At 46.4% G+C, this 25276-nt stretch overlaps 1 protein-coding gene across 3 annotated transcripts in view; it reads right to left on the bottom strand.

The window, feature by feature from the left end:
• Positions 1-24913, bottom strand: part of GPD1L (glycerol-3-phosphate dehydrogenase 1 like) — a 37600-nt gene extending 12687 nt beyond the window's left edge. Inside the window, exons 1-5 of one of the 3 annotated variants that reach the window (XM_006087577.3) lie at positions 24758-24913; positions 14082-14259; positions 10290-10430; positions 8556-8694; positions 2503-2615 (exon numbers count right to left, since the gene is read on the bottom strand). In XM_006087577.3, the coding sequence (XP_006087639.1) occupies positions 2503-2615; positions 8556-8694; positions 10290-10430; positions 14082-14259; positions 24758-24804 (618 nt within the window). In that variant the 5' untranslated portion in view covers positions 24805-24913. Of the gene's footprint in view, positions 1-2502; positions 2616-8555; positions 8695-10289; positions 10431-14081; positions 14260-21417; positions 21809-24344; positions 24501-24757 lie in introns of those variants that run through there. The other 2 variants (XM_023752951.1, XM_014454804.2) reach the window with 2 other exon arrangements.
• Positions 24914-25276: the final 363 nt, after the last annotated feature.

Genomic DNA, 25276 nt, shown 5'->3' on the forward strand with positions numbered 1-25276 from the left:
ACCAAGACTCTTGAACCTGCATTGGTGCCAATATTTGCTGTCTCTGATGCCACTTACGGTCTCTGGATCTCTATCTCCCTATCTGTGTGACGGCATGGTTAGACTCAATTACTGCCAAAATGCCTGTTTCTCGGTCTGCAAAAATCCCAGCTTCGATGCAAGCTGACAAAAATGAGGGTAACTGATCCTGTTTCAGAGGATGGCTGAGGGGAAGGAAGATAGACGGTTCTCACCCCACCCGCCTTCACCCCAATGAACCACTTTGCCGTGGTAGCAGGTACCAATCCACTCACAGGCTTCCTGCCAACACAAATGAAAAGCCATTCTAAGCTCAGACATGAGACCAGCATGGGTCCCGTTCATTTGCAGAGCTTTGCCAGAGCTGTCCATCTTTCTAGAATCTTCTCCCCAGCACAGGATCTCAGTGCTTCCCCATCCACCACCCAAAATATCCAGTCACTTAAAAACAGCTCTGGAGCCACAAAGACCAGCGCTGAGCAATTAGGCATTCATGATGCTCCTGCTGCCGAGTGGTCATTAAGCTAACGAAGGACCATTAAAAACACATAAAAATCCCAACCAACAAACATAAACAGAGCAGCCGAAGCCAGCATCTCAAATATATAAGAGGACCTGCCTAGAATGAGAAGAATGCCCCACGCAAGCATTTAGAAATATGGGCACGTGCTGCCTGGGAGCCCAGGTCTTTGATTGGCTTTAATTTTTTAAAATTCTCATTGTACAGGGACATGTGGCCGCACGTACACACACATTATTAATTCTAGAAAGTGGCTTTAAATTTTGATGAGAAAACAAGACGTACAATTTAGAGAAAGAGTGGGAAGGCATTCTTTGGATTTTGGTCTCCTTGACATTCTTTTCATCGTTGCAATTCTTACCTAACAAAGTGAGGTGAATGCCAGATCACCTAATTTCCTTCCCTAGGTGCTCAAATTCCTGGAAAGCAGTTTTTGCTGACAGAAGGAATGACTCAGCAACCCAGCTCCAGGCTACTTCCCAGAGCCAGGATAGTGAGAGGGACTTTGACCTAGTCTTTAAAAAGTAGAGGCAAGCCCCGCCGGCGTGGCTCACTGCTTGAACGTTGACCCATGAACCTGGAGGTCACGGTTCAATTCCCAGTCAGGGTACATGTCCAGGTTTCAGGCTTGATCCCCAGTGAGGGGTGTGCAGGAGGCCCGATCGATGATTCTCTCTCATCATTGATGTTTCTATCTCTCTCCCTCTCTGAAATCAATGAAAAAAAATATATTTTTTATATAAAATATATATATATATTTTTTAAAGTGGAGGCAAGTAAGGAGCCCAAGTGTGAAAACTTCTCTTTATTTTACCCTCCCAAGCCCCTGGCCAATAGGAACTGTGGACGAAAGGGGCCACATACTAACCTGACAAGCTCAGGAGAGGCCTGCATGGCAGTTTTGCAGACTCAAAGACCTAAAGTAACCACAAAGGATGGTCTGGAATTAAACTTTAACTAAAAGCAGTTATGGTGGGCAGTTACGTCCTAGGCCAGCATCTTCACTGACAAGGTCAACCTTTACCTTAACTGAGCCTATCTGTCTTTTTGCATCTATGATAATATACCCTTGAAATGTCTGGGTAACTTGTGACTTCCCTGTATCTGGAGCCCCTGGGGCACAACCAAATGTGCTGGGCGCCAGGACAGATACCACAGATTCCTTCATCATCATGTTAATTGCTCCTGCACCCACCTAAGTATGTGTCCATCATTTTACTTTTTATCCTATCCCAGGGGTTTCCCTGCTTCGCTTTATTCCTCCTCCTTAATCTATCACCAATGAATTTCATGTAACCCACCTATGTTCCTCCTTTGATTGGAATGTATAAATACAAATGTAACCCCGCCATTCTCTGGAGCACTATCTCAATTCAATTCGGAGCACTATCTCAATTCGTTGAGGTTCTGCTTCCCGGCATATGTCTCAAATAAACTCACAAAAATTCTTTACAGGTTTCAATGGTTTTTTTACGTTAACAGAACTGCTTCTTGAAGTTGATCTTTCCCCGAGATAAAACGATTCTTGAAAAAAGAAACCTCCTTAAGCAGTAGACTCCTCTCCTTTAACAAGAACAACCAACTGAACCATCACACCAACTGAGTGTGTAATTCAGAGGCAACAGTTCCTTTTCCTGGGAGGCTGTGCCCCCAGGTAGACCTCTGCAATCGAGGTGCTCGCCACGCTTCCCAAACATTAATGCTGCCAACTGCCCAAAGAACAAAACACCACAATTCTCCCAGATTTAGAAAAGCAAACCAGAAGTGAGAGAGGAACTGGGCCCACCCAGGAAAGGCGAGGGCAGAGCAGGAAGTGATAAACAAGGCTCGCCATTCACTATTCTTTGCCGCAGTTAAGTGCACAGAACACGGGGCCCATTCTCCCGGATGAGATTCAGCAACGCTAACAGTGGCCATGCATGCTGGACTCCTCCCCCTGAGCAGGAATAAGAGGCTGACTTTACCTTCAGAGCACCACAGAGCTCAACAGTATCTGCGTCCTGAACCACCGTGATGCGAAAATTTGGAGTCTGCAGAAGTTCTTTGAAGAGAAGGCCATTCTCTAGTACTTTGCTGCCTGTTGAAAAGTTAGGAAAAAAGGAAACTCATAACCATCTCTAATCTTAACTGTTCACACCTAACACAGTTTTAAATACGTTTTTCCTTATTATAACAGTAACATATGGTCATTATAGAGCATTTACAAAATTCGTAAGAGTAGAAGTAGAAGATAAAAATATTCCTGAATTTCACCACAGATGATCACTCACAATTTGGCATACATCTTCCACTGACTGAAGTATGAATATACATAGCTGTTCTCAAACTTGGGAACATAATGTATATGTGGTTCTCATCTTATGGCATAACTAATTTTCTTTGTTTTTATTTATTGATTGATTGATTTTAGAGAAAGAGAGGAAGGGAGAGAAAGAAACATCAATTTGTTGGTCCACTTATTTACTCATTCATTGGTTGACTCCTCTATGTGCCCTGATCAGGGTTCAAACCCGAAACCTTGGTGCATCGGGACGATGCTCTAACCAACTGAGCTACCCGGCCAGGGCCTCAGCATGACTAATTTTCAACGACAGCATATCTTTTCTAATTCATTTTTTTTCTTCTTAAAGCTTTCTTTTATTTCTTCTTCTTAATTTTTTAAAATATATTTTTATTGATTTCAGAGAGGAAGGGAGAGGGAGCAAGACAGAAAATCAAAGATGAGAGAGAATCATTGATCGGCTGCCTCCTGCACACCCCGCACTGGGGATCGAGCCCACAACCCGGGCATGTGCCCTTGACTGGAATCGAACCTGGGACCCTTCAGTCCATAGGCCAATGCTCTATCCACTGAGCCAAACCAACCAGAGCTTGTACACCATTTTCAATGGCTGCTTTGTATTTTGCTATGTCCATGTATTATGTCCAAGTATCTTTTTAGTGTTTGAAATCTAAAACTGTTGCCAACTTTTTGCTCCCATGAACACTTATAAGCTGGGTTTCTGTGTTTGTATCTATTACAGTTATGGTTAAAAATCAACCACCCTGTTTCCGAGGAAGCAGAGTGCATCCCTTTCTATGATGTTAGGCTTGACTATCCAACATGCTTAGACTCACAGCGAGTGGGCATACGTCCCTGCCTGCCGCCTCTGGGCTCAGCCGTGGGATTTGCTTTGGTCAAGGGGACATTAACAGACAGGATGCAGTAGAAGCGTGATGCCCTCTGTGCAGTAGGGCTCGTTCCCTTGTGCCTCTGCCGTCACTGTGAGAAGATGCCCTGGTTCACCCTAGCCAGTTTGGCTCAGTGGACAGAGCATCGGGTCCAGGCTTGATTCCGACCAAGGGCACATGCTGGGTTGCAGGCTTGATCCCCACCAGGGGGCGTGCAGGGGGCAGCTGATCAATGATTCTCTCTCATCATTGATGTTTCTATCTCTCTCTCTCCCTTCCTCTCTGAAGTCAATAAAAATATATATTAAACAATAAAAAAAAGAAGATGCCCTGGTTCGCCCACAAAGCCCAGCAGGAAGACGACAGACACATGGACCAGAGCCAACTGGTTGTCCCGGCCAAGATCTGTGGACTCCCAGAGGCCCACGGAAGTGTTAGCTGTGCTTATTTTGTACGCCACTGAGATTCTGTGATTATTACTTGGCATCACTATGACAATAGAGAACGGATGCAACACTGAGAAATATTTTCACACAGAACAGCATTCAGAGTCCTTGTTTTTGCTACCACTAGATACCCTCCCTCAGGACAGTTCCTAGAATGAGACGGATGCTCAGTAGTTTTTGGACTTTTTGTTGCTGTGGTTTAGGGACTTCAGGTTAAAAACAAACAAAAGTAAAATGTTACACATAAAACCTGATGTGAAGTGTGCTCTCGTTGTTGGGGGCCCAGCGGGGAGGGCTTAGCTCTAGAAATCAGATGATAAACCCACCAGCCAAGCCCTGGCTCCCAAGTCAACGTCTCCACCAGATGGCAGAATGCTCACTGAAGGCTACAGTACTAGGCCTCTAGGCCAGCGATCGCCAACTGGAGGCCCAAAAGGTTGGCGACCGCTGGTCTAGGCTCCTGTGCTTGTTCCCAAGCCTGTCTGCACATTACAGTCACCCGGGGATCTTTAAAAACACCAAAGCCCAGGTCACATCCCAGACCCATGAAATTGGTCTCTGGGGTAGAGCAGGCATCAGTCATTAGTGAAGCTCCCCAGGCGATTCCAATGGGCAGACGAGTTTGCAAACCTCTGATTTAACTTCCTCTAGCCTCAGTTTCTTCATGAGTAAAGCACGAGGGCACTCTTAGGCCTACTGTGAGGTCACTGTGAGAATCAGGTGTGGAACAGGCTATCTGTCATAACGAGCACTCAAGGTCTCATGTAATAACCGTGAGCGAGGCGACAATCCTCATGCTTGTGACTACGATTTTCCACATTTACAGAGAGGAGGCCCAGAGAGGTTCACCAACTTGTCCAGAGCCACAAAGCCAGTAGGAGGAAGAGTGCAAATTCTAACCCAGGGGCTCTGGCTCCAGAGCGCTGACTCTCTATGTTGTGCTGCCTCTCAGGGGTGGGAAAAAAGAGAAGATAAACCATCAAAAAACAATACTAGTAGAACTCTATTCTTCCAATGCAGAAAAAAAGATGATTGTCAACATTAAAATTACACTCACAAGTGACATAATTTCAAAACAATCCAGGAGTGAGTGGAGAGAGGGTAGGGACACAGATGAAATAAGAATGGCTATAGCAGGTTCGGTCCCTGGTCAGGGCACATACAAGAAAAAAAACAATGAATGCATAAATAAGTGGAACAACAAATTAATGTTTCTCTCTCGCTCATCAATTAAAAAAAAAAAAAAAAAGAATGGCCAGAAGTTAATCATTACTAAAGATGGGCAAGGGGCGCATGGGGTTCATGGTATTGTTCTACCTACTTTTGTTTTCAAGGAAATTTTCCAGAATAAAATGTCTAAAGTATCTACACCCAATACCTAGAAACACGTTTTCTATTCTACATGCATTGCTATTACCCATTATTTAGCTGAGTTCTCCTTTTTCCAAATATAACTGTGTCCGTTTGAGCAAACCGTCCTCTTCCTTTTTCTAAACAGTCCCCAGACCACCTGGGTGATTCTGTGCAATCCTGTTTCATCACCCGGGTTGGGTCAACTAGCCCCCGGCCTCCACACCACGACATCGTTGCTGTCTCTCTCCTCTGTCCCTCACCATGGCCACTGCTCAGTGCCTCCAACGTGAAGGATGCTTCTGAGCACCACGTGACGCTCACCCAGCTGTCTGCTGTGAGCCACCTGAAAAACAGACGCTCTCCATTTGCCACAGGCACAAAGTGGGATCTGTCAGTTCTTCTGCGGCAGCAAATCACTCACAGTGTCGACGAGAGAGGTGAGCTTGATTTACAGCAATCAACGCTGTTTCTCAAGTGTACTTTGAGAAGATTGTTTTAAATCATGGCTAAGAAAGCCCTAACCGTATTATGACTATTACCAGTCATAAGCAGTAAAGTGGCAAGCAGGGCCCCAGACCACCTGGTACGGAACAGGTAATGCCCAACAGCCAGGTGGAAGGGCCGCTCCAAACTCAGTATGAACCAAAGGACAGGAAAATCCCCTTCTCTTTCAGGCCAAGTCAGGGAGAGAGGCAACCTCTTTAATGACTCCTTCGAAACCCTCGACGCAATCCGGGGGTGAGTGGAGAGAGTGTGGGGACACAGATGAAATAAAAAATGGTCAGTCCTGGCCGGGTAGCTCACTGGTTAGGGCGTGCCTGACACATTATAGGCTTTGAAGAATATTTGGGGGATGACTGAGTAAAAGTACTGGATTCTGTGAGGTCAGTCCCAAGAATGAAGGGAACTCTTACCACAAGGGGGCACTGTAGTTCACCATGACAGTTAATATTTATAGAAGATACTAAAAACAATGCCATTTTCTCTTCTTCTATGGAAGACTCAAGTGGGCTGAAATCCCTGCATCTACCATAATTAAAAATGTGTTGGTTGTTAATGTCATCAAGAAAGGGGATCCGGGTAAGCACAGTGCAATTATCAGATACAGGGAATTTAATGTCCATGCAATGATCTGGCATACAATCATATTCCAATCTTAACAATGATGGTGATGCTGTCTTTCAGTGTTGTCCTTCACTCCCTGACCTTCTTTAGCCTGTGACACTCCCTTAAGCCTTATGTTGTCATTTATGATCCAACCCACAGCGAAGGCAGTGGATGCACTGGGTAAACAGAAGCCAGAGGGAAAGAGGTGGTGTTCTATGCGTTTGTCTGTCTTTACAAACCAGCAGAGCCTATTGCACCCCACTGGAAACCTTCCTACAGCAAACAGAGCTTAGAGGCAGGTAAAAATCCTCACCAAAATCTATAGGTAGACACAAGGTAATCAGGGATTGGAGAGCAAGGCTCAGCCTTATGGAATGGTTGGGATAACCAGTCAATTCCAACCAACTAATTGGCAAAACTGATTGCCAATCGATTATTGGCAAATAGGACTGTGTTGGAAAAACTGGTTAATAATTTTTTTGGGAAAAACTGAATTGCATCATTTCACAGACTATATTAAATCACAGATGGATAAAAGAATTAACTGAAAAAATAAAACCTTTATATACAGTGGTATATATGCATATGTAAATTTTTTTTCTGGAAGGATACTTAGAAACTGCTAACAGTGATTCCCTTTGGGAAGAGGGAGTAAGTGGGAAATTACCATCTTAATTCTAATTTTGTACCTTCTCATATTGTTTGAATTGCTTTATCGGTGGCTGTATCACTTTTGAAAATGTCAACCTGGGAAATGATATTCTAGGTCACTTTGTTTTGTTCTTTATATTATTTGTGATACCTCTCCTCTCCAAAAATATTATTTCTCAAAAAAAAGAGTTTTAAGTGCCCACACATATGGGATTGTCAGTGGAATACTATGCAGCTACGAAGATGTATGTTGATGGGACTTTGAAAGTTGTTATATATTAATAAAGCAACTATAAAATAATATGGATTTAAACTACAAACCATAAACTTTGTGGGCAAATAGAAAAAATAATGGAAATCAAATGAAATAATAAAAATGGGTTTCTTTTGATTACCTTTATTTTCCACACTAATGCCATAATATCTATGCAATTAAAAATAAAGCGAAAAATGCAAAAAAAAATGTATAAATGCCCTATGAGAATCAGGAGCTACATCTCCCCATGCATCCCATCTTAGCGAGGAGAGCCTGACCTCCCTCAGAGCTTCCGGTTACAAATCTGCCAGGGCGAGATGACTCACACTGCCCGAGTGTTTGACAAGGGTGGAAGTAAGTTCGCAAGTGGTAGAGACATTTAAATAAACTCTTGCAAAACAACTGCAAATACAAACATATTACTTTTCTATGAGCCCTTTACTATGTGGTACACAAGCACTTGAGAATTCCAAAGCCCTAAAGAAACAAAACTTTTTTACGTCAAGGTTATATGTAAGACTACAAAGAACTTCCTCTTTCAGGAAACAGGAGATCCTAGTTCATGCCTGGGTTCTGTATGAGTTGTGCAACCTTGGGGCAGGTAACTTATTCCCTGAGCCTCAGCCTATTCACCTGAAAACAGGTCATTCCCACCCGTTTTCAGACCTCAATGGAACCCAATGATGATCCAGATATTGGCATCTGTGAGTAAAGAAAAGCTGGTTTTCTATGGCCAGGGGAGCCCCACTATGGACGTAATCACCTGCGCATTGGCACAAACAACTGTTATTTCTGTGTTTAACCTCGATAATGTTATCGGGTCAAAATGGCCCCCGTGGCTTTCCCTTCATTCTGGAAGTTGCTGAAACACTTCAGTTCCTCAGAAGGGCCTCTTTGCATAAAATCCCAACCCCCTAAAGGTCCACCGCAGGAATGTGAAGGGGCAGGGGAGAGTCCACTCCATGAAATCTCAGACAGGGGAAATGTACATGTAACACCACCACAGGCCCAGGCCCCGCGCCCCGCAGCTCACCGATGGTGGTCTCACAGAACTTCTCTGCCGCCACCTCGTTGGCAATGTTGGCTCCCATCAGCACACTGATGTCAATGCCCATCTTCTCTCGGATGATGTCGGAGATGAGTTTCAGCCCCTCGGGGCCCTCGTCTATGCCCTATAAGGAGGTCAAGAAGTTAGGGAAAAGCAAACCACCCGTAGAGAAGAGGTATGGGATTATTGTTTTGTAAGTTATCTAGATTCAGATATCCAATAGTATGTACATCTTGAAAAATATCTCTTGCAAGAGAAAACACATATGCTGAGAATGTACTGCTTAAAGAATAACAAGAGAATGAACATGTGGAACCGCCCAGGTTAAGATACAGAACATGACCAACACCATTGAAATCCCCTGCGTCTCTCCCCAAGTCCATCCATCCTCCAGGGTGAACCACTATCCTGAATTCTATATGCACCGCTTCCATGCTTTCTTTCTTTTTTCTTTTTAAATTCTTTTTTAAAAAAATTTATTGATCTTAGATCGAGGAAGGGAGAAAAAACCGATTTGTTGTTCCACTTATTTATATTCATTGGTTGATTCTTTTTTTAAAAATATGATTTTATTGATTTCAGAGAGGGAGAGGGAGAGAGAGATAGAAAACATCAATGAGGAGAGAGAATCATTGAGTGGCTGCTTCCTGTATGTCCCCTACTGGGGATCCAGCCTGCAACCTGGGCAAGTGCCCTTGATTGGAATGGAACCCAGGACCCTTCAGTCTGCAAGCCGACACTCTACCCACTGAGCCAAACTGACTAGCTCTGTCTGTCTTTCCCTCTCTCTTCCACTCTCTCTAAAAATATCCTTGGGTGATGATTAAAAAAATTTTTTTTATAAAAGTAATAAATGTGCCGTTTTATTAATGCAATTAGAAAGAGATGTCATGGCAGGTCTAACAATTACTGTAATTTCAAAGTAGTGATGAGCATAAACGACACTTGAGCTATCTGACATGAACATATCCGCGATTTCTATTGACAAGAGGGTCCCAGGTCCTGCTAATACTGTTACTGAAACTCTACCTTGTGGTTTTCCTCTGCAAATGAAGAAAATGCTCATTTTAGTTAGAGGTTAAGACAGATAAAAATGCAATTTCTTCCCCACATTTAAAACAATGGACCTCCTGAATTCTGTGCATGGATCTGTGGGGGTGGTTCGTGGACTGCTGGTTAAAAACTCTCTCTTTAGCCCTGACCGGTATGGCTCAGTGGATAGAGCGTCGGCCTGCGGACTGAAGGGTCCCGAGTTCGATTCCGGCCAAGGGCATATACCTTGGTTGCGGGCACATCCCCAGTAGGAGGTGTGCAGGAGTCAGTGGATCGATGTTTCTCTCCCATCGATGTTTCTAATTCTCTATCCCTCTCCCTTCCTCTCTGTAAAAAATCAGTAAAATATATATATATAAAAAAATAAAATAAAATAAACTCCCTCTTTAGGGAAAATACCAGGTGTGGGAACTAATACAAACCACTGATGATTTCCAGAATGTGGGTGAGACCCAGGACCTGGTCGGGAAGGATCTGACAGCGAGGCCCACCAGGAAGAGCCACCCCCTTCCAGGCATCTTTACAAAAACAAAACCCCTAAAACCTGCCATCACCTTCCCTTCACTTCCTTGTCTCCAACAGATGAAAGTGAGAGGAAGCGACACTTCCCAGGAACTAATGTCTAGCGATGTTCTCCTGCCCCAGCCACCATCTCGGGCGCGTCACCTTGATGAGCGTGATTCCCCGCGCTTTCTTGGGCACTTTCCCGGTGATCTCGTCGCAGATTCTGTGGATGAACTGGTGGGGAATGACGAACACCAGCATGTCTGCATCCTGCACGGCCTCTTGGAGGTTTGGGACGGCAACCTGCCATGGCGAGGAGGAGGAAACGGTTACACCTCTACCCAAACATGCTGGGCCAAGTGATTTCATTCTAGGACCCTTTATCAGATGCCTACTATGTGCAGAGCAAGCACTGTGCGGACAGACAGTCCAGGCAAGTGTGGGCTGTGCTCTGCCTTCCTCATTCCCGACTTGCTCCTGAAGCCAGGAGGGTCCTGCCTCTCCATGCCTCAGTTTCCTTACCCGTAAAAGGAGTCATCATGATACTGTGTGGGCTGTTCCCTGTTGCTCACCCAGCCCCCCAACCCATTTTCTGCCCATCTTTGCCCCACTCTGTTCCCTGGGGGGCTGCTTATTACGGGCTGTTTCCTCTGGGCCCCTTGCTCTCTGCCCTCCAGTTGCTTTAGCCAAAGGGGGGCACGGTCAGGGGACCCGAGCTGGGACGACAGACAGGCCAAGGTGTCCCTGGGCCACTCCTGCCTGGGCTCGCAGGCGTGCTGGCATGGCGTCGTTCTACAGTTATACCTCCTGACAGGCAGCCCCCTCTTCCACGTCTCTAAGCTCTTGTCAGGCTGGTGTGGTGACACCAGTCTGTCCCCTTGTCCTCTCAGGGGTGGCATGGCTTCCTGCTATTGCTAATCTCTGGGCACTGCACCAACGCCTTTTGATTCCCTCGATTCTCCCCACATTCGGTGAACAGTCCCACAGTAAACTCTCCCTGGTTAAGCACTTTGAGAGTGCTGTTGTGAAGAATAAATGATTCAGCCCAGCCAGTGTGGCTCAGTGGTTGAGCATAGATCTATGAACCAGGAGGTCATGGTTCAATTCCCGGTCTGGGCACATGCCCGTGTTGCGGGCTTGATCCCCAGTGTGGGGCGTGCAAGAGGCAGCTGTTCAATGATTCTCTCTCATCATTGATGTTTCCATCTCTCTCTTCCCCTCCCTTCCTCTCTGAAATCCATAAAAATATATTTTAAAAAAAAATGATTCAGAAAAATTCCTGACATCTGGCATGCACTTAATACATGTCAGCTCTTAGGATGATTTGTTTCCTTCAGTTAAATACAGAAACGGGTTTTAAAATTTAACACGGGCAGAGAGACACAGACTCAGACACTAGGACAGAGGTGAGGGCATCTAGTGAGGACGAGGGAGCGTGTGGTCTCTGGCAGAGGCTGTCTGTTGGTGCCCGATGACTGTTCTACCTTCTTCCTTAGCAAGAAAACCCCCAGTTTGGGGCTAGGCTCATAAATGCCAGGAAAGGCTTCCCCACTTTAACCTTGCAATTTAGGTGGAATTGGCCCCTCCCCTGCTCCACAGGTGACCTTCAACTTGTTCAAGCCAATGGGCACATAGAAGGTCTTGCACTGCCGTGGGAATAGCTAGCTTCCCCCCTAATTCTTTCCATCAGATACTTGGATAAACTTAACTTCCCAAGTCAGAACCCTAGGGATCCTTTCTCTCTCCACCACCAGCGTCAAGAATAACCGTGGGCCTGAAACTAGTAAAAAATAACGTTAAATGTCAACTGTCGGTAAAAATTTAAAAAAAGCATAACCATGGGAAATGCTGCCTGGCCTTAGTTCCGTGACACAGAATAGAGAATCATCATCGTTAGAAGGCAACAGATTCAGCAGGCACAGGAATGAGTCCACCAGGAATCAAATTCCAACCCGAGGTCTAACTATGTGGCCTTGGACAAGTTCATTAACCTCTCTAAGCCTTGGTTTCTTCCCCTATGAAATCAGAATCATCAGCATAATAGGAAAACTCATAGTTACAACCCGTTAGAATAAAAAGGAAGGAAGAAAGAAACAACAGGCCATAATAGAGTCACTTTTGCTAAGCCAAGTCACCAAAACAAAACTTAATAACTAACCTAACTGCAGTTTCAGTCTCTCTGGGGAGTGGACTTTTTAAACCAATCACTCTGAATTTCCTGATCAACACTAGTGAGGTAATCTGCCCTAAAATCCCCTGCTTTCCCCGACAGGACGGTGACTGTGCTTGAAATAAACCACTCTTTTATTTTTTAAAATATATTTTTATTGATTTCAGGGAGGGAGAGAGAGATATAGAAACATCAATGATGAAAGAGAATCATTGATCGGCTGCCTCCTGCACACCCCCTATTGAGCCCAAAACCCAGGCATGTGCTCTGAACGACGTTCAACCACTGAGCCATGCCCGCTGGGCTAACCCACTCGTTTAACTTTCTTGTTCAACTCTCTTTCTGCCCATAAAACACCCCCATTTTGTACAACTCCTCTGAGCACCTCTCTCCTTGCTGGGTGGAATGCTAGATGGAATTCATGAATAGCTTAATCAAAGCCAACTGGGTCCTCAAGTTTACTTGGTTGAATTTTGTTCTTTACCAAACCTAAGAGGGTTATTGAGAGCATGGGACAATATCCGTGAACTACTTAGCATAGTGCTTAACACTAATGAGCTCTGTAACCAAAAGCCAAGCAACAGTCTTCAGTGAGCCAGGTCTCTGTCGCTCCCAACTCCCGGCACTTGTCAGGTTACAAACCTGCCCCCCCTGCCAGACTCATGAGGGAAGCAAGGTCATCTTACTCCTCTGTTTCCAGCACCCAACGCTGGGCTTTGCATGCACAGTCCCGCTCAGCAAGGTTTGCTGAGTGAATATGTGCAGGGATGGGTATTTCTTTAACAAAGGAGAGCTTTGCTGGTTAACCACAGGAATGAGGCAGCCTTGGTGATCTGGTTTTCAAACAATTACAGAAAGCTACCCAGGGGTGACGCTGGCAACAGAAGTTCATACACTCCACTCAGACAAGCAGCGGGGTAGCCTCTTTCTGTGTCACATGCTCATTTCTTCCTTCCCCCGCAAGTCACTGGAATGAGGCCAGTAACCTGTATTTTCCCCTCCCAGACCTAATAAGCTTGAATTTTAAACTGTCAGTCTTACAATTTTCTATTTTTTTTTTCTGATCTTCTGTAATTTAGCCCTTGACCCTGATTGTAATTACAGACCAAGGTCAAGTGTCCTAGGGAGTGGATCAAAGTCCATGTACCCAGAAGGGGTATATTGGGAGTTACCAGGGAACATGAGCGGCCAAAGGCAAGGTTGTTAGTCCAGCTTTGATGGGACCTGCACTTTGAATGCTAAGACAGTAACCTGTCATGAGCCAAATTGTGTCTTCCCAAGATTCCTATGTCATAACCCTAGTACCTCGGAATGTGACTGTGTTTGGAGACAGGGTCTTTGTAGAGGTAATTAGGTTAAAACAAGGTCCTTAGGAGACGCCCTAATACAACACGATTAGGACACAGACAACACAGAGGGAAGACCATGTGGAGACACAGGAAGAAGGTGGCCACCTACAGGTCAAGGAGAGAACTTCAAGAGAAACCAACCCTACTGACATCTTGATCTTAATAGACTTGAAGCCTCCGGCATTGTGAACAAATAAAATTCTGTGGTTTAAGCCATCTGGTCTATTGTCCTTTGTTATGGCAGCCCTAGCAAACTAAACCAGAGCCCATTTCAGAGTCTAGAAAACCAAAACTGACCAAGCCAAGAACTTGGTAGGTGGAAGGAAGAGGGGAAGAGGGAAATAGTTTTTGTATTTCCTCAAGTCCCAGGTGTTGACTCAGGTAAACGTAGCTTTCCAACCTAACCAGATGTACTTTTCATTCCTACAGCCTTACCACATTGTCAGGCAGCTTGTGTCCAGGGAGATATTTCACATTCTCGTGGTCATTATTTATGATGTCTGTCAGTTTTCTCCCGTCAACCATTTCTTCAAAGACCCACATGTTGACCGTGGAGGCGAACTTCTGAAGCTTCTTGACATTATTACCAATTATTTTTGCAACAGCGGAACCCCTACAAGAAACAGTGGAGAACAAAATTAAACTCACTTGGGCAGAAGAGAAAATGCATTAGATTCTAATGCAGAAGCCTCGCATTCTGGTTCTGATTCAAGCACTGAACTTGTAACTCAAGATGTGAAGCCATGAACCATGCGAAACTTAGTGGTTTTCACCTGCAAATACCACCTCTGTGATCAGGAAAGCCCCAGAATTAGGTACAAGGTCAAAAAGCACCACCCCTTAAAACTAGAAAACGTCAACCTGTCTTGGAAGAGAGGATCACAGGCAGAAGAGAAATCCACCTAAAAGATGGAATAAAAATAACAAATGTAACTACTGTGAGGTGCCCTTGGTCTCCTTTTTCTTTATCCCCTCCTTTTTTCTGTGGCTAGAAGACAGAGCTGTGAGGAGATCTTATAGTAGGAGTAAAGATTACACACAGCAAAGTAACAAGAGAAGGAGCCTGGATACCGATGCCATTGAGTAGAGATGCCATGACAGCTCTGGACAGCCAACCCCCAGATTATAAACTATGTTCTGGGGGAACTGCAGTCATAATGGAAAGATAAGAACCAGAGTGGATTCCAGAAAAAGAGCAGAGTGAGAGCCCGTGTTCTGGGGGGCCTGAGTGTTTGGTTCCCCCAGCAGACATCCAGCCGGCCTCCAGCCCAGCAAGCTCCCATCTTCTGCATCTCTGTTGACCAAACATTCTGGTAACGAACCAGTTGCCCCTTAGGCTTTCCAACAAGGGAAGAGAAGGCACTCCGACTAGTTAATGCCGGTCCTACAGACAAGGGCCAAGGGTCTGCGGCTAGTGACCATGACAGAGGAGTTCATGGTTGGTCCAGGCACCTGTGCCCACCTCACAAATGTGCTCATTGCACAGTGGGCCAAGGCTCTGCTGATGGGGCCACTGATTGGTCCAGGGGTGGGCACCTGATCCCAGCTGGGCCAATAAGCTTCTACTGTAGGACTTTGAACCAGAGAAAGTTTGTTTCTTAGACAAGTTTCCTGGTGTGAGGAGCAAATGAAAGAAAGGTAAACAGCGCTTTGCAAATTCATGTGTTAGGGCGGTCATTGCTTTTTCTAATAAGAAACTGAGATGAATTCTAAATTTGTTGAAACGCAGTAGTTTAAGAGTATAAAATTACAGTTTAATTCTTTAGTTTTCTCAAGAAAACTTTTTTGTTGCTTTCATATCCCACAGATGAGTGAAATCATGGTTCTCGTTAGGCAGAGAATTCTATGCTAAATTAATTCACAAGTATTTTCTGAAAACAGAGGACTGTTTTTACATCACAGATACATTAAAAAATGTATTAACAAAATTCCTTCACCGACGACAATACACTGTGTAATGAGCCCATTTAATAACAACAGAGAATATCTGCGATGAATCAAATCGGAGGAACTTAAAAGAAATTTGAAAACTGGGAAATGTTGCATTCCTATTTTGCAATCTTAAATGACAGTCAATTCTGGAGACAATTTGGTGGGATGAAGGAATGGGTGATATCAGAAGACGGCGGGGCCTAAGCTGACAAGAGGAACATACTGGAGATCTTTATCCTTCCTCTCCGATAAATCTCAGTTATTCTATCCCAACTCTAATTCATCCCAACATATAAACCTTTGTGCTTTAACAACCAGAAAAATCAAATAATTATCTCTATATTAGAATTATTTTTCCATTCCTGAGACAGAATGGATAAGCTAAGCCAGTGGTTCTCAACTTTGGCTGCCCCTTAGAATTACCTGGGACATCCCCAGAGTCCCAGGCCACACCCCAGGCCAAAAAAATTGGTTCCTCTGGAGTGGGATCAGGCATCAGCAGTTTTTAGAGCTCCCCAGGGACTGATGTGAGCAGCCAGGGACTGAGAACAGCAGCTCTGCTGAATGATCTAGAACGTTGGTGCCTCCTCCCTCACAAGAGAAGAGCTGTCAATAGCAAAGCTCTGAGGCTTTACCTGTAAAATCCTTATTCTATGCCAGCAGGACAGTTTATTAGCTAAATACCCATCGATGCAATTCTCCTCCTGACATTTTGTAAAAAAAGAGGCCAAGAATTTCCCCACCATCACTCTCACCTTTATTCTCATCTTGGAAATAGCTGCTCCCGTCCTCACGGCAAGATAGCAGCTCAGACTCAGGGTTCCCTGACATTAAGTAACTCACACAAGGTCAACAAAAGAGCAAGCATGATTCTGGGGAATTGAGCAAATAGAGGGGGCGTCTCTAAGACACTAGGAATCCAAGTCAAATAAATCAAGTGGGAAAATAAACCAAACCACAAGACCCTTCCCCATGATCTTACTGGAGTACACTCCCTTTTCAGCCCCCGGGTGGGGAAGCCAAGCATTTATTTACAACCAGAAGCAAACCTGTAGCATCCGCTGAAATGACTAAGTTGGAAAAATTTAAGTGAACATTATAACTGTTTAAGAACTAAGCCCACCAGACCATGTCTGTGCATCCTTTGGGGTGTGATGGGGCATAAAACGTCAGGACGAAAATACGTCAGGGAAACTCCAGTTATATTATTCACTCACGTGAGGTCACTGGGACCTCATGCTGCCTCCTCCCTGGCCTCCTCAATAACCTCCCTCACTCACTGAACTCAGTTATCGAATATTTACTGAGTAGCTTCTGTCTAAGGCGCTGGTGCCACAACAGAGGAAAGGCAATGCTTTTGCTCTCAAAGGCTCACCACTCACTCAGAGATAAATAAGGAAGAAGGAATTCACAGTTCTGTGTGGGACAAGAGGTGAAGGGAAACGGAGGGACATGTGGTTAGAAGGGTAAACCCTGTGATGGACTTCAGCTCAAAGGACGCCATCAACCGCAACTCATGTTAACCCACGAGAGGTCTCCCGTGCTGGGCCTTCTGCTGGGGGTACCCTGATGGACAGACCCCAGCTGGGGAACAGGGGGAAGGCACAGGGATCGTGCTGAGGAAGACCATGCCTCTGCTGGGAAACAGAAAAGGCTTCATGAATTAGGGATGGGCCAAGCAGGCAACAGAGCTCCCAGCCAACACTCACTAACTGCGGACGCATGAGTGAGACCGGCCAAGCCAAGAACCACAACTGTGCTGATGGTTTCCCATCTTCAAACCCATCAAATGATATACATTAAACATGTCCAGTGTTTTGATTTATGCATTATACCTCCATCAGGCTATTTATAAAAAAGTACATTCCATACCCAAGACTCCTTTTTGGCTCTGAAATGGCACTAAGTGTTACTACTTCTGACCAACATGAAGAAACAGGAGCAAACACAGCAAGGGGAGTGTTTGGAGAAACCTGAGTAGGTTGGGGGGACTGGGGTCTACTTATAAGTGACATATCCTGTTCTAAAGAAAGTGCACCAATGTATTAGAACTCAGCTTAAAATAAAAGTGCTGACTGCAGCCTCTGAAGGCGGTGTGTGTGGCTTGGTCATGGTTGGGGTCCCATGGCCACAGTGAAGGGTTTCTCCATGTTTCAGGCGTTGTCCTGCCATTGCACAAGCAGGGCCAGGCAAGGATCCTCACGCTGCTGGGGCAAGGGCATGAGCAGCCACTTCCACACCTGACCCAACTCGTCCATCTACCACACGACAGGTGGGGCGGATGACCTGTGAAGTCCCCTGCAGGTCTATGATGAGCCCAAGGTTGTCCAATGTGAGGAATGGATGCCCACACACAGCACCAAAGGACACCGACTTGCTCGTGTCCTTTCCAACTCCTGTGGCCCTTCTGAGAGAGTGTAGAATGTCTCATTTGCATGTGACTCTGTGGTTACCATCTCTCCATGTGCTAATTTCCCTTCTTCACAAAGTATGAGGAGGCCTCAGACTCTGGGCCTTGTCCTTGTCAGGGAGTGGTGCCTGGCAAGAATTCCATCGTACTGCTTTGTTTTCATTCTACTGGTTGTTGTTGTTATCTTGTACATATGACATTTACAGTAGTGACGTAAAGTTTCTTTTAAAGTCAACCTCAAACATTTTTTTATTTTTTGTTAATCCTCAACCTGAGGATATTTTTCCATCGATTTTTAAGAGAGTGGAAGGGAGGGGGAGAGACAGAGAGAGAAACATCGATGTGAGAGAGACACATCAATTGGTTGCCTCCCATACATGCTCCAGCCAGGGCCTGGGATCAAGCCTGCAGCTGAGGTACATGCCCTTGACCGGAATTGAATCTGGGACCCTTCAGTCCACAGGCCTGAGCTAAACTGGCTAGGGCTAAACACATTTTTATTGATTAATTTTGAGAGAGAGAGAGAGAGAGAGAGAGAGAGAGAATGAATTTGTTGTTCCACTTGCATTCATGGGTTGATTCTTGTATGTGCCCTGACCGGAGATGGAACCCACAATCTTGATGCATTGGGACAACACTCTAACCAAAAGTTGGTCTAAAGTAAACTTTTGAAGAAAGTATAATAAGCAAATAATAGTACAAAGTGAAGCAGACAACTGAAGCTCTAAGAGCCTGCAGGATGGAGGCTTAATCCTATTCACACTCTTCACCTTGCAGATTAGCACACACGAGGCTCAGGGTCACTCTGACCTTCTGTCACACAGCCAGGTCATCGCAGAACTGGGAGGGGGACTCCGGTCTGCTGATGGCCAGCCCTGGGTCTTTACACAGATGCATAAAACCACATTGCTCATGAAATGATGGATTATCTAAGTCTTGGGCCTCAAAATATAGACTAATTCGCAAGTTCTACAATGCTGTGCAGATGCAATTCAAAAGGGACATGGGGGAAATAACGATCCAATACCAGCCATGTACTGTCTTAAATACCTCACCCTTGTTATCTGTCGGAAGCCTCAGCAACGCTCTGAGGCAGGTGCTATTATTATTCCCATTTTTACACGAACAAACTGAAACCTGGAGAACACAGGTGGTTAGTGGAAGAACAGAGAGTCGCACCCCAGACCCTGTCTTCAACACCCTGCTCTCCCTCCCAGGGTCCTGGCTGGGTGGACACCCACCTGCTGGAGGTCCTAACCTCCCCCTTGGCAACCCCCCCACCCTTCCTTGGCATTCACTCTGTCCACGGCCTTCTCACCCCTACCCCTCTAGAAAGGTGTAATATTTTAGCCCGGCTGGTGTGGCTCAGTGGTGGCTGGGCATTGACCTATGAACCAGCAGGTCACAGTTCAATTCCCGGTTGCGGGCTCAAACCCCTGTGTGGGGTGTGCAGGAGGTGGCCGATCCATGATTCTGTATCATCGTTGCTGTTTCTCTCCCCTTCTCCCTTCTTCTCTGAAATCAATAAAAACATATTTAAAAAAATAAAAAGGTGCCCTAACCGGTTTGGCTCAGTGGATAGAGCATCAGCCTGCGGACTCAAGGGTCCCAGGTTCGAGTCTGGTCAAGGGCATGTACCTCGGTTGCGGGCACATCCCCAGTGGGGAGTGTGCAGGAGGCAGCTGATCGATGTTTCTCTCTCACCGATGTTTCTAACTCTCTATCCCTCTCCCTTCCTCTCTGTAAAAAAAAAAAAAAAAAAAAAAAAAAAAAAAAAAAAATCAATAAAATATATTTTATAAAAATAAACACGTACCTTTAAAAAAAATAAAAAAGTATAATATTTTAATCAGGCTGGGGGAGCGCTGCATCACCCAAGGAATGGCAACCTGTCAAGTCAGGCCCAAACCCTGCAGAACTCGGGTGGCCCACGCCCCTTCACAGGGTGCAGACTCTTTCTGGGCCAGCAAAGACTCAACAGTCCAGCCCTCTTTTTAGCAAGGAGGGAACTGAGACGCAAGGAGAATGAACAAGGGTTCCGCCAGATGTTCCCCGCTCCATGCCAGGTCTCCCCAAGAGCTGATCCCAACCGCGGAGCTAAGGACACAGAGGGGTCAGATTTGGCTTAAATAACATTACGTGTTTTTGCTCATAAAAGCGATACATGAAAGAAGAAGCAATTATGAATAATCTCACCGCCTGGGGAAGAACCACTGCTAACGTTCTGTGTAATTCTTGGCAGTTAAATGACTTTTCCAGTACAATCAAATGCCCGAGTGTTCGATACAAATGTGGAAAATGGAGCATTTTTTCAAACAGATTCATCTTGGTGCATGTCTATTTGATCTCTGGATAGGGAAGCTTCCTAAGCTTAAAATCAAAGGGAGTAACCACAGAGGAAAAAGGACCCATGTGGACAACCTGGCATAAAGAAGGGGAGAAGGAGATGAAGAGAGCTTTTCTGTCCATCAGAATTCAAACTGGTGATCCTGTATCAGTTTGCTGTTGTTTTCTAATTGTACAAACTTTCTCACCCTGATCAGAGGGGACTCTGGGTCTTTGCCAAGTGCAGCTGTAACCCAGCCTATCCTTAAACTCCAGCTTCCAAAGCAGAAGTGGGTCAGTGCTACCTGTCCACAGGGAAGGGATCATTTCTGACCTTAGAGGAGCTCATGGACAGCCGCTCAGACTGTTTCTGGGCTCTCCATTCGGAAGTGTAGCGGACAGAAACAGTAATTCAGGCAAGAAGGTGACAAAGAAAATAAAAAAAAGGTGACAAAGGTGGACAAAGAGCACAGCACGGCACTCGGAAGGTTCCAGCAAACCACAAAAGATGAGTCACACACAGCTCCCTTGAGTCACCAATGCAAAGTAGGCCAGAACTCTCCCTGACCTTCAGTCTCAGGCCTCAGGCTATTGGTTGATCGTGAAGACAACAGCGGCAAGAGATAAACAACCCCAGCTGCATACCAGGGTGTTCTGTCTTCTCTCCCTTCTCTGCCTCTGCTCGTTGGCCAAACCCCAACTGGGTGCATTTTATGACCCAAGATGGTGCTGGCCAAACGATGATGAAATCAATAATTATAACGATAATGCTAGCTGACATTTATTGAGTGCTACGCACCTTGTACTCTCCCTATCAGTGATGGCGAACCTTTTGAGCTCGGCGTGTCAGCATTTTGAAAAACCCTAACTTATCTGGTGCCGTGTCACATATAGAAATTTTTTGATATTTGCAAACACAGTAAAACAAAGATGTATATTTTTGATATTTATTTTATATATTTAAATGCCATTTAACAAAGAAAAATCAACCAAAAAAATGAGTTCGTGTGTCACCTCTGACACGCGTGTCATCGGTTCACCATCACAGCCCTAGATCGTCTCATTTAATCCTAACCATAATCTTAGACAGCAGGTAGTACCAACCTTATAAGCAATGATTCCTGGAGAGAAGCAGTTTGCTCCAGGCCTCAGAGCTGCCAAGACAGAAACCTAGGGCCATTCTTCTCCCTTGCCTCCAAAGCAGGCCTGGGACATGTGCTCCCCAGCACAGAGAGGTTTGGCTGTTAAATACAGCCCTGACATTTCAGTGCTAGAGCTGGATCTTGCACTGTGTCTGGGTGATCTTCCCAAGGTTCTGGTGAAGAAACTTTGTTTCATCTTTGGAGTTACTTAAGAAGCTTTTTTGGCGTACATGTATGTTCTTTCTGTTGTTTTTTTCTGAGTCACCGTGTGTGTTTTGTTGTTTTCCTTCTGAGTAACCGGAACCATAAAGGGCCACACAGGTTAAGGAAGCAGATTCCAGCATTCCCTGTAGCGTGCAGCATGGCAGGGCTGGGCTGGGGTGGGTGCCCGAGGGCTAACCTCCAGCCTCCTCCCAGACTTAGAGGAAAGGAGGTGCCAAAGGGCAGGACAAGGGCATGTTACACAACCCGGCTACTTCCCCTCACATGTCCTTTCTGGCTGAAGCGCCCGGCAAGTCAGCTAGATTCAGTCTTCTGATATCTGTATTGCCATTGATCACTTACACTCCATGTGAGGGTTATAGCCACCTTAGAGGTAGGAGCTTGCTCAATCATCTTCACATTCCTGAGAAGCCAACATTTGGAAAACTAGAGCTCTGTTTTAAAATTAGCAAAAAAAGCGCCCTATCTGGTTTGGCTCGGTGGCTAGAGCGTCGGCCTATGGACTGAAGGGTCCCAGGTTCGATTCCGGTCAAGGGCACTTGCCTGGGTTTCAGGCTCGATCCCCAGTTGGGGGCACGCAGGAGGCAGCCAATCAATGATTCTCTTTCATCACTGATGTTTCTCTCTCTCTCTCTCCCTCTTCCTTCCTCTCTGAAATCAATAAAAATAAAAATTTAAAAATACAATAAAATTAGCAAAAAGCTAAAGTCTCTCAGGGAAATAATCTGTCCCAACCTCTGGGACAAGTCTAGTTTCAGTTGGCAATTCTGATGCAAGTGGCTTTTGGATCACATTTTGAGAAACACTATTTAAATTGTAACACTGAATCTTGTGGCAGATATTTCATTCCACTTTCTATTTCTTTTTAATTTATCTTCTAAGTTTCTATCTATCTCAGATCTGAAGCTAAGTTCTTAATGGCAAGGACGGTGTCTAGCTGTGTCTGTATCCCTGGAAAGGCCACACTACCTACTACACAAGCCAAACACTCCAATGTCTATGGACGAGGGCTGAATGCGCAACGAGCTCCTAAGCTCTTGCATCTCTGGCGAGGCTGCGATCCTCTCTCTAGGACTGGAGTGGCTCTGAACCCAGAGCGGGTGCAAGGAAGCCAACCACTGTTCCCATCTGATCCCATAGTTACGGGGGCCAGGCAGCCAGCCCAAACCATCGGCATGGCACATTTCTCAACTGCTCTGCGCCAGTGTCACAGGCCAAGTTTTACTCCATTTCCTTGGGCTGGCGCGGGCCGAGAAAAGTCAAGTACAGAGTGCAACTGGGGGAAGGCAGCCAAATCCCCAGCAGAGGGGGTAGGAGGTTCACTTCACTGCTCCCGATCCAGGCCCAAATCCAGCAGGGCAAAGCGGTGCCACTTCCACTGCACCTTGCAAATTAGGAAAAGGTGCTCTCACCTGTGGCTCTGGGTCCTCTTACAGAAGAGGATCCTAATGTTAAAAGAACACCCGCTAAGTGGGTGCTTTTCCAGTCCCATGGCCAACAGGGCAGCTGACATCTCACTCTAGTGACCTTGGGATCCCAAACTGGCAAAGCCGAGCTGAAAGACCAAATGAAGCTCTGCAGTGGATAGGCACCAACTCCATTCAATGTTGTGCGGAACACTATTACTTACAGAAAAGTGCATTACTCTCCTAGTGTTTGCAGGGCAGAGAGGGAAAGGAATACACCTAAACATTCATTTGCATGTGATGGAATTCCTCCAGAAAGGACAGAAGAAATTGACAACACCAGTTTTCCTCCATTAGGTCCTTGGGGCACAAGGGTGGGTGGGAGATGGTTCATGGTGTTTGTTTTTGAGTTTTTGGGGGGATATCTTTTGGGTTTTAAACACGTGACTATATTACCTAATCAAGTATAATTACATTTTAAAAATTAGTTTTAAAAACATGTATTTTAAAAAATTAGTTTTCAGACGCTCAGTATTTACTTAGCATATGCCAGACAGTAGGGTAGATGCTGTTCTCAAGTGCTGGATGGGGAGGAGTAGAAACAGATAAATAATCATTTCCTTGTAGTCATAGGTCAGAGGGGCCCCTCCCTGGACTTGAAGGAATGGAAAGGTAAAGAACGAGGTCAGGTTTCCTCCAAGAAGTAGGTAGTAATACGAATTGCTGCCACGCTCCTAGAAGCCTGAACTGTGATGAGTGTCGGGCCAGAGGAACACAAAAACACTGAATGAATGTCACTCTGAAGATTCTATACCGGTCCCTCAAATGTGGGGAAAATAGTGCACGGCAACAGAAGAGAGATCGAAAAGATCAGATTTTATACTATACTCCGCCCCTTCCCCCAACTCACCAGAGAATCCCATTGTGTAAGTTTGATGAAGGGAACTAAAAGAGCAGACATTCGTAGAATGCTTAGAAGAGTGTTTGGCAGAAAGCGCTGCATAAATGTTAAAGCCAAATAAAGCCTAGCAGAGACGCAAAGCTTCGCAGACATCTCCCCAGAGAAGAATTCTCTACGCCCCTGGATTATTCTGGGAGCCAGGCCTGTTGGAAGTTGGGTTTTCTTCCTGATACAACGTTACTAAGATACTAGACGCAACAGCGACGGAGGCTAGACTCGCACTTTGAAGGGCAGGGCGGTCCCGCCAGAGACCAGGGTAGCAAGCGCCCGTTAGCCCTCTGTGCCTTCTTCCCCGATTACCGAAGCTACAGTAAGATGATTCGAGCCTCCTTCAGCTCCTCCACCTGGGCGATCCGCCGAGAATGGAGAACGCCCTTATCATGCTGTTGCGCATAACACCCAGGCGTGGAGAGCAGGTGGCCTCTTTGCGCCCACCGCGCGGTGACAAGCGTGCAGACAGGTGCCCGCGGGCGCGCAGTCCCCGCTCTCCGCGCTGCTCCCTGCGGACACGCGAGCCCAGAGCCTCCGGGGCGAGTGCCTCGTCTCGGCCTCCCCGGGTGCGCGGTGCCCAGCCCGGCCCCGAGGCCGCCCGCCCCGCCTGCCTGCGCGCGGTGCGCGGTGCCCACGCCGAGGCGGGGACGCGCGGCCCTCGCACGCCCCGGAGAGGGGCTTCCTGAAGGCGGATCCCGTGTCGTCAGCCCACCGCCGCTCACCAGTTCCCCGAGCCCACGATGCACACTTTCAGGGGCGACGTTGCCATGACCGGACAGAAACGCAGCAGCCCAACGCGTGCCTCTCCGGTCTGCTGCCGGCCTCCGCCCGTTCAGCCTGACCTGCGGCAGCTCCCGAGGACCACGCCCCTCCCGCCTCTCCGCCAATGGCCGTGGCCACCCCCACCCGGGAGTCCCGGGCTACAGCGGGCAGCCAGGGTGGACCCGCCCCGCCACTCCCGAGAACCACTGCGCACGCCTGGGCCGGGCTGCCCTCTCCGCCCCGCCCACCCATGCCCGAGGCATGCCGGGACTTGTAGTCCACACCGCCTTCTGCGGCGAGCTCCGCGGGGCGGCCCCGCCCACCGCACCACGTGCCGCCCGGCGTAGTTGCGCAAGGACTTGAGCTTTCGGCCCCGGAGGCGGCGCTCCACCGGGCAGAGCAGGTCCGGTTCGGTTCGCCACGGTGACCCACTACCATAGCGCCGTCTCCCCAAGCGGGAAGAGACACCACACCTGTCT

This window comes from Myotis lucifugus, unplaced genomic scaffold (genome assembly GCF_000147115.1).
Source record: "Myotis lucifugus unplaced genomic scaffold, Myoluc2.0 scaffold_39, whole genome shotgun sequence".
NCBI classification, from domain to species: domain Eukaryota; kingdom Metazoa; phylum Chordata; class Mammalia; order Chiroptera; family Vespertilionidae; genus Myotis; species Myotis lucifugus.